The sequence below is a fragment of the Malania oleifera genome, chromosome 4 (assembly GCF_029873635.1).
Source record: "Malania oleifera isolate guangnan ecotype guangnan chromosome 4, ASM2987363v1, whole genome shotgun sequence".
In the NCBI taxonomy this organism is placed as follows: domain Eukaryota; kingdom Viridiplantae; phylum Streptophyta; class Magnoliopsida; order Santalales; family Ximeniaceae; genus Malania; species Malania oleifera.
In genome coordinates this window covers 98,292,187-98,302,342 of record NC_080420.1, presented here as the reverse complement: position 1 = coordinate 98,302,342, position 10,156 = coordinate 98,292,187, and the positions used below count along the sequence as shown (strand labels likewise).

The window sequence follows — 10,156 nt, the reverse complement described above, 5'->3', positions numbered from 1 at the left end:
AAAATTGAAAAGATTTTATACATTATTTAATTTTATTTGAAATAGTTGTTAGATTTAAGATTTTAGGTGCTTAAAAATTAGCTGTTAATTTAAGATCTTCTGTCTTAGATATAAACATTAATGTTTGCTCGCTATTTTTCATAAATAAATAAAGTTTTGCTTATTTGTGTCTCTAAAATATGTTTGGTACCCCAAAATGTTTGGCACACAAATCGTTCTCATCTTTTACTTTTACCACAACTGTTAATGACATGATCATCTAACTGAACTTGAATGAAACAACTCTCAACTCCTACAAACAATGAACATCATACACATGTAATTAAGTTCGTAGTTAATATATATAAATTTTTCAAAGATTAATGAAAACCATTTTCATGCATGACACCATGGGAGCAGACTTCAAATTTTCTATTCCTCACCGCCACCCCACAACACTTCCCATGTTATATTTCCTATTAACGTTTATGATCTCAAGTGTCCCATCTTCCATTTGCGAGATCAAGGACACGCCCATCGTCGACGACTCTCGACCCATGATCTTGTTCGAGCTATTCGGGTTCGCTCCACTCGGCGAAGTCTCCATTTCAATAAAACATTTTTCATGGAAATCATCAATTAATCATGGAAACGCAAAACCTAATCCTTCTTCCATGGGATTCTTCCTCGCCACCGAATCATCGTTCCCACAAATCCTGAATGAGTTAGAGTACAACGACAGCTTTTGCGTCCTCTCAAGCCTTTACGTAAAACTCATCTTCAAAATCGACAACCTCAACGGTTCCGTCGTGGTAGAAGACCCCGGCCAATACTTTTTGGTATTTGGAAGCTGCCAACCGGAATTCGAAGTCACCATGGACGTGCACACCGAGATGTACAACTTACGAGACGGCGTAAAAGATTTCCTCCCCGTCGGAAAAACCCAATTGCCAAAACTTTACTTTCTCTTCTTCCTCGTATACCTAGGGTTCTTCGCCCTATGGGTTTTCATTTGCACCAACCAAACGCCCAACGTCGACAAGATCCATCTCGTGATGGGCGCGTTGCTGATTTTCAAAGCACTGAAAATGATATGTGCTTCGGAGGACACGCTGTTCGTGAGGAAAACGGGAACGCCCCACGGCTGGGACATAGCGTTCTACGTGTTTGGGTTTTTCAAAGGGATAATGCTGTTCACGGTGATAGTCCTCATCGGCACGGGGTGGTCGTTCCTGAAGCCTTACCTGCAGGAGCGAGAGAAGAACGTTTTGATTGTGGTGATTCCGCTGCAGGTTCTGGAGAACGTGGCCAGCGTTGTGATTAACGAAGCTGGGCTTTCGGCGAAGGACAGGTACGCGTGGACCAGGATTTTCATTTTGGTTGACGTCGTGTGCTGCTGCGCGGTCTTCTTTCCGATCATTTGGTCGGTGGGAACGTTGAAGGAGGCGTCGAAGACGGACGGCAAGGCGGCTAGGAATTTGGAGAAGTTAACGTTGTTTAAAAGGTTCTATGTGGTCGTGATTGGGTATTTGTACTTCACGAGAATCGTGGTTCCCTCGTTATGGGCACTGTTCGGTAGCTATAAATTTGAGTGGAGTAATATTGCGGTGAGTGAGGTGGCAAGCTTGGGTTTCTACGTGTTTATATTTTATAACTTCCAACCAATTGAGAAGAACCCTTACTTGGCCATTGATGATGAGGAAGAAGCTGTTGCAACACAAATATTACAAGAAGAAGATGAATCGTTTGATCTTTAGAAATGTTTATTTATTTTCCCTTTCTGTTTTCATTGTTAAATGACTAAGTAGATATATAATTAACATTTCATGAGTAGGGCAAATCCAGGTCAGTGGGGGCTGAATTGTCATGTCATAGATGATATAATATTTCCTTAAAAATTTATTTAGTTTATAGGATTGAAATTTCAGTAATTATTCGATAAGCTATTATATTATTACTTTATATATAGCATTGGAGTGCTAATAAAAAAAAAATAAGTCAACTTTTTTTACACAAGAAGTTTTCATGTAAATATATAACATGCACAAAACTCATGGAACCATTTGAAAATAAAGTTCAAAAAATGATGGTGGGAAAAGAAACTGATCGATTGATGCATAGCAAGGCATTGGGATTCCATCAGGTTAAATATTTTTTTGAAAAATTCCATGCATCTTTCTTTTCAGTAAGGCCACGTTTTGAACTTAAACAACATCAAAACAAGAAGGGGAAAATATGAAGAAATTTACTTTTTCATATTTGATTATCAAGTAACAAGAAAGAAAACAAAGGCTATACCAAATCAATGAATAAAATCACGATTCTATACAAAATTATTTACATTTATCTTATGTTTAGAGAGATCTTAAATTTGTATTGAATTTGGATAAGATATTATATAAATGATATTATATTATAATATAATAATATATATTATAAGGAGGTTTTGTAAGAAGGGTGTTTAGGTGCTTGAGCTCTCCTTGCAATGCCATTGTATAAATGATATTGGATTTTCATGATTGCACTATGCATGTGTTTGTTGAAACCTAAGGTAGTTTTTAATGATAATAAAATGGAGATTTTGCGGAGGCCATGTGAACATAAATAGTAGTTGTTTTTTTTTTTTTTTTTTTTCTATTTTTTTTTTCAATTTGCTTGATAATCCTAATTTATGTGTCATGGTAATGCTTTTAAATAAGATTAATCAATGCAATTGGGTTAACATCTTTGCAATTTAGGAAAATTCTAAAAAATAATATCCCAAAATTTAGTGTATATTATTGACACTAAATTAAAAACCCAAACTTTATAAAATTTTTTAGCAAAATTAAACTCCCCAAGTTTAGTGTAGACCCTTACTCTGTTTTCTTTGGTTGAGGGGGCAAGTAGGCATATTTCTCTGCATAAATGAAGAGTATGTGTAATGACCCTTAAAATATATATACATTATTAGGGTAAAAAATAAATATATTATTATTATTATTATTTAAATAAATAAATATATAATATAATATAATAGGATATGGATGATTTGAACATAAGATTGAATGAAATTCAATTCACACAGAGTCAGGAGCCCCTAGATCATAAAAATGTTTGAAACCCCAGATGTAAAACCTTACAGACACTTGGCTTAGACTTGTTTTCCCCAAAGCCATCAACAGTTACTTAAAGTCATCCACAAGTGTCCTTAGGGAAAGATCAAAGGGATTTGAATAAAGGTAGATCACAGGGGACCATACAATCTTTCTGTTGTTCAGGATCCTCATAAGAGGCAAGCACAGAGCATACTTGAAAGCCAAGACATTTTTACAAGCTCATAGAGGTAAGATACAAAAGCCCTATGGATAATTAATTTTTAGGAAGAAGAAGAATAAAATTAGAAGGCCATGGAGAAAACACAGAGAGAAGTTTATTGATCACAACTGACTCTGCCTCACAACTAGGGGAGGCAATCCCTTTTATAAACTAGAAAACAACCTACAAACCATAGACACAGGTGAATTATTGATAGCTACAATGACAAGGCACAGTGATGTGCTACAGTACATGCTATAGTGACAGGGCACAATGATGTGCTACAATACATGCTACAGTGATAGGGGACAGTGATGTGCTATAGTACATGCTACAGTCATATGTGATGTGATGGGGACAAATTTAGATCAATATAATCTTCATCTGTAATGCTTCCATATACGGGATGATAATATGTCTGGACATGTATGGATCTTCAATCTCCATAGGGTCCTGAGAATCCTGGAAGGCAACATCAGAAGGTGGGATAGGCTTGGGAGGTGGTATGATGTATGGAATAGAATGGAGAATCTCTTGTGAGAACTGATAGCCATTCATTTCACAGAGAAATCGGAGGAGAGGAATTTTGTAATTAGGCCATGATTTGGGGAAGTCGTGAAGTGTATCCCATTCGTATGAACAGTTTTGTGACCACAATAATCTTCTGGTGGGATTGTAAAAATATGGCTTGTGTATGATGAAGATGCTATGAACTGACATTGTCATGCTTGGCTCAAGCTTCCAAAGATTATGGTTACCCATGAGTTGTGCAAACTTTCTTCTCCATGAGGGAAGATGTTCAAACAATTGTAGGAAAGTCCAAAAAAGAGAATATTGATTAATAGGATTATGCAGATGTGCGTATGCTTCTTGAAAGGGGAGGATGATCGCATGTACTTGCAAAACAAAAATATACCAGAGATACCAAATCTCATTAGTGCCAAAGGAATATGGGTTGATGCGATATGGATTTAGGCAAGGGTAAGATGGGAAGGTAAAAAAGTGGTCTATTTGGTCAGTATATTTTTTGTAGTGGGTTGTTGCAAGCGCTTTGATCTGGTTTGGCTGGAGGTCCTGGTTTGGTTGTAAGTCAACAATTTCTGGAGGGAAAGTTTTTTGAGTAGTGACACCCAGGTGAAGGATTTCATCAGATGAGTAGGGTAAGGAGGCCATAAGGAGGAGTGGAATAGTCTTATGGCTAGTGATTAGGAAGGAAGGCTTTTTAGGGCAAGAAAGCATGTCTGTCAAAACATTGTGAGTGCCTTTTATATGCTTGACTGAGAAATCATATCTAGAGAATCAATCTTTCATTCTAAGAATTTGGGGATCTGGGAGAATCTTGTTCTTGAATTCAAGTACTTTGGGAAAAGATGAGTTGTCCATCTCAACAGTGAAATGCCTGGTTCTGACATAGAAATCAAAATTTTCAATCTCGTATTTTTTCGGAAAGAATCTCCTTGTAGATGGTATGATAATGGTTCTAGGATTCTTTGAATTCTCCACTGGCATGTCCACAATATGGTCTTCTCTTATCTTTCTCTTCTAGCAAGATTGCACCCCAAAAATGGTCATTGACGTTAGTCTGTAGGATAAGATTCCTTAAGGGAGGTGGCCCTTTTGCTATCTTTTTAAGATGTTTAACAACTTTTGTTTGTTCTGGGCCCCATGGCGGTGGCCCTTTCTTCAAGAGCTTTGACAGGGAGCTGGTATAATGATTGGCTCGTGGAATGAAGTCTCTGACATAATTGATTATCCCTAGGAATTGATGGATGTGTTTGACAGAGAGATTATCATTATGAAAATGCAATGAAATTAGAATAACTTTCCCAAGAGGGGGGTGAATGGGATTAATTAAAAATTTAACCTCTTTTCAACTTCTTACTTGTTTTAATGCAACAATAAGAAAGTAAATCAATCAGCTTATGATCACAACGAAATCACACCACAAAGTATTGAAAATTAAAAACACAATCCAACCAACCAAAGTATGAAAATCAATCAATCATTCAAGAATTTTGTGCTTTTCGATAGCAGCCCTGTAGTTGTTTGCAAACCTTGCTTTGAATGAAATTTTAATGTGTTTCTCTTAATCAAGATTTCTACAAATTAACTAACGTACTCCCTTGTGGGTTTCCGCAAACGGTTAATTAAAAGTACTTTCTAATCAAGAGTCTTCTTTGAATTTGGATTTTAAGCCCTGCAACCTGCACTTAGTATACACAAGAATATATGGTGCAGAAAATAAAAAGAGTAAGGATGAGAAGAACACTGAGATTTACGAGGTTCGACTTATCCCCAGCCTACGTCCTCGCCTTTGGTCAATTCCACCAAAGGATTCCACTAAGTATGCTCATTTTTGGGCGGAGCAAGCCTTTTTTACAATATTCCCTCTTTTTTAGGAAGAGAAACCTCTCCAAGCGATCAATCCCCACTTTGTACAATGATCCAAAATAGCTTTGAACCGTCAATGATGTAATGAGAAGGCTACTATAATCTAAGTATAAAGAAACTCTCAAAACATAGTAGAGTTGTACAAGTTAGAGCATATATTATACTTCAATTAAAGGTTCGTTGATTGAGAAAACTTAGTGTAAGAACCGTAATTTGATGATTCAACAGCAATTTCATAAATTATCTCCCAGATGGAGTGTGAGCAATAGAGTACTTTGAGAGAGATTGAAAGCTTTGAACGCAAGAGTGTTGTTTGATTACTTGGTTATTGATTTCTTAGGATTAAATGAGTATTTATAGGCTTTTTAGGATTAGTTTCCTTGTTCCCCAAGTGACTTGGAGTGTCCACCAAGTTTTTATAACGTTCATTATTGAAAAAGCAATTTTTGAAATTTTCTCGTTGGAGTTTAAAAAATCAAAACCCGTGGAGTCAGTTGGCTGGACAAGCGACTTGGTAGTACATTTCCATAGGGTCAGTCGGCTGGACAAGTGGCTGACACCCTTCTGTCTCCTAGAAATTAAAATCAGGAAATTGTCAGTCGGTTGACATGACATAGTTCAAAATGGGTCAGTCAGCTGGGTACTGTCAGTCGGCTGAGTGTTTTCAATTTATTGAGTCAGTCGGTTGGACAGTTAATTTAACTGTTGTTTTTTTTTTCAGTCGGTTGACTAAACTCAGAGTATTTCTGGTTAGTCGGCTAACCAGTCATTTTCTGATTTTTCATTTTTGGTTTTTCAAATTTAGTTTTGCCCTCTTGTTTTGTTATTTCATAAAACATTTTCTAGGGTTTTAAAATAGGTCTCTAAGTCTATGTATTTCCCTTAAAGAGCTTCATATCTCTAAATTATATTTGATATGAAGTACTTACAAACAACTTTACTAAATATGGCATTTGAGTACTAAATCTTCAATTCTCTTGATGATCCTCTTGACTTCAAGTCCCTTTTGGCTTTGAGCTTTTTCATTTGTCTTTTAATACTCAAATACTCGGTGAAGCTTTCACTTGATTTGGCTTTAAATGTGAGTGTTTTATTCCTAAAATAAAGTCACTCAACAACACATGTTAAAGCATCTTCATTTGTTATCACCAAAAAAAGATTGACAAGCCTAGTTAGGCCAACAATCTCCCCCTTTTTTATGATGACAAATGACAAGCAAAGATGAGGATAAAACAAACTCCCCCTTACTATATGCATTCTTTAACATGTGACATCGAATATGTATAGCATGTGGAAATGTTCAATATGCTCAAAGTCATAAATATTCCATATTTCATACACACATCAATTCCATATTCCATACACATCATTCCATACATCATACATCATCTTAAATATTCCATACATAAATATCCATCTAACACTCCATCTTTGCTTTTCACAACCTCTCCCCCTTTGGACATCAATCAAAAACAAGGGGAAATAAACAAGCAAAGCTACCAAACTTAGTGTTTTAGCATATACCGAGCCAAAATACAATCAAAAAGTTACAAATGTCATATTTTTAAGAAACACATCAGTTTTCATCATCAAAAAGATATTTTTCTCCAGCTTCAGTTCCTTCTTCTTCACCTGATTCAGCATCTTCACCTTCTTCAGAACCATGCTCTTCTTCTGTGTCTTCCTCATCATCATTGCCATTTTTGGAGTCCTCTTCATCATTTCCATCATCACTAGCAGGAGCGGAACTAATATCCATAGGATCAGAGGGACAAAAGGAACTGGCTAAGTGTTTCTCAATGCGACCCAAACAGTTATCAAGAGAGGAATAATTAGCTTGAAGAGTTGAGAAGTTGGTTTGAAGGGATTGGATCCCTATTTGCATGTTTTGGCTGAAGCTTGTGAATTGTTGGAAAAATGGATTAAACAATGTAGGAGGACCGGTAACAAGAGGTGGACGGACTTAGCCTCCGCTACCCTTAAGAATCCATCCATCATCATATTTTTCATACCCCTTTAATTTAAGAATTGTAAAGTTGAAAATGTCAGAGTGAGTACGTTTTAAAAAGAAATCGAAAGAGGAGGATATTTGGAGTTTTGCAAAAAGCATATTTAGGATGCCTCCATAAGGAAGGGTAACTCATCGAGCCTCTACACGTGATAACATCCATTTAAGCATAAGGCTTGGCAAGTCAAGTTTCTTGCCTTTGAGCAAGCACCAGAGGACGAAGCAATCGACATAAGATATATAAGCATGTGATCCAACTTGGAGGAAAATGTTATATGTAATTATTTTTTGCTAAATTTGAGCTTGAAGATTCAAATGCTTATATAATGGAGGATTATCAAAAGAAATGGGCTCGTGGTCTAATATCAAAGGAAAAAATTCTTCTGGAGTGAAGTCTTGTTTAAGAATCCAAGACGTGCCAAAAGTAGGACATTCAAAATCTCCATTGGTAATTTTAAAAATTTTGGGAAGGAATTCGAGAGTGGGAGAAATAGTTTTTCCTATCATTTTGGTTCAAAGCACGTGTTCTTCTCTAACAAAATTGGCGTAGAAAATTTTGACAAGGTTCGAGAAGTGTCCCTTAGCTTGATAGAGTACAAAATTTTCCATCCTAGGGCTTCGAATAACGAAATAATATGCGAGAAATTAGATGTGAAAAAGGAAGTTTCAAGAACTTTACCTAGGAGTGGTTCCATCATGCTTAGATGATTGCGATAGAAACTTTTGGCGTGTGGGGCTACAAGCCATTGTTCAATGGCCGGATCTTCAGTGGGTTGAGATGAGGTGGAAGGTTTCTTGCTTCCAAAAAATTTAATTCTCGGCATTTTGAAGTTTTTCTATGGAAAAATAAAGGTGGTAGAGATGGATTTCGGAGATGGAAGATAGGGTTTGGTGATTTTTAGGGGAAAAGAAACTGAAGAAAGGAAGAGGATGAAAGCAAGGAAGAGAGGAAACCCTAGGTTAGTTGGTTGACAACTCAAATGACTCAAGTTTTTATAAATGAAGTTAGGGTTTTTCCATTAGTCAGTCGGCTAACTGTAGGGTCAGTCGATTGACTGATCTCTATTTCAGAAACACCAGCTCAATCAGTCGGCTGGGTCTTGGGTCAGTCAGCTAACTGCAATGCTTCTTTTTATTTCTTTGTTCCGTCAGCCGGCTGGGCTTGTAGTTAGTCAGCTAACTATGCAATCTTTCTTAATTTGACCTTTTACTCAATTTCTATGTTGTGCAATAGGCTAAGCTCTCTTCTAATGTTTATAAATCTTTCTTATAAGAGAGGTTTAGTGAAGATATCAGCCCATTGATCATTTGTATTAATGAATTCGAGAGTTATGTCTTCTTTTTGAACATGATCTCTTAGAAAATGATGTCTTATGTCAATATGCTTGGTTCTTGAGTGTGAAATGAGATTTTTAGATATGTTTATCGCACTTGTGTTGTCACACTCAATTGGTATTGTTTGATAATCTAGGTTGAAGTCTTTTAATTATTGTTTCATGAATAGCATTTGCGCACAACAACTCCTGGCCGCTACATATTCAGCCTCGGCGATTGATAAGACTATGATGTTTTGTTTCTTTGAGAACCAAGATACTAAGGATCATCCTAAGAAGTGACATGTGCCACAAGTACTCTTTCTATCAATTTTACATCCGGCATAATCATCATTTGAATAGCTTATTATTTCAAAGTCAGTGTCCTTTGGATACCACAAGCCTAGATCATGTGTGCCTAGCAAGTACCTAAGTATTCATTTAACTGCTATTTGATGTGATTCCTTAGGTGCTGATCGAAACCTAGCACACATGCATACACTAAACATAATATCGGGTCTACTAGCAGTTAAATATAGTAAACTACCTATCATCCCTCGATAACGTTTTGTGTCTACTGATTTTCCCTGTTCATCTTTATCAAGGCTTGTTGAGGTACTCATGGGGGTTCCTATGGGTTTACTTTGTTCCATATCAAACTTTTTAAGCATATCTTTAATATATTTAGTTTGATTTTTGAATGTACCATTTTTGGCTTGTTTGATTTGTAACCCTAGGAAATAATTCAACTCCCCCGTTATACTCATTTCAAACTCATTTTGCATACATGTGGCAAAGTCTTTACATAGATCTTCATTTGTAGCACCAAATATGATATCATTCACATATATTGGAACAATTAACATTTCTTTAGTTTTAGTCTTAATGAATAGAGTGTTATCTACCTTTCCTCTTGAAAAATCATTTTTGAGTAAAAATTTGCTTAGTCTTTTATACCAAGCTCTAGGAGCTTTTCAAACCATACAAAGCTTTTGTTAACTTAAATACATGATTGGGATTTTTCGTGTCTTCAAAACCTGGGAGTTGTTTAACATAAACTTTTTCATTTACATATCCATTTAAGAACACACTTTTTACATCCATTTGATATAGTTTAAAATCTTTATAAGCTGCATAGGCTAGGAGCATTCTAATTGCTTCCATTCTT

General features: G+C 36.1%; 1 protein-coding gene across 1 annotated transcript; it reads left to right on the top strand.

Moving 5' to 3' along the window:
- The first annotated feature begins 389 nt into the window (after window positions 1–389).
- LOC131153901 (protein CANDIDATE G-PROTEIN COUPLED RECEPTOR 7-like) lies at window positions 390–1,736 on the top strand. Its single transcript, XM_058106349.1, has one exon. It carries the CDS (start codon window positions 390–392, stop codon window positions 1,734–1,736), a length of 1,347 nt encoding a protein of 448 aa, XP_057962332.1.
- The last annotated feature ends 8,420 nt before the right edge of the window (window positions 1,737–10,156 follow it).

Excerpts from the sequence above, each read along its gene's own strand:
- LOC131153901 (XM_058106349.1), top strand. The coding sequence starts at position 390 with ATGGGAGCAGACTTCAAATTTTCTATTCCTCACCGCCACCCCACAACA.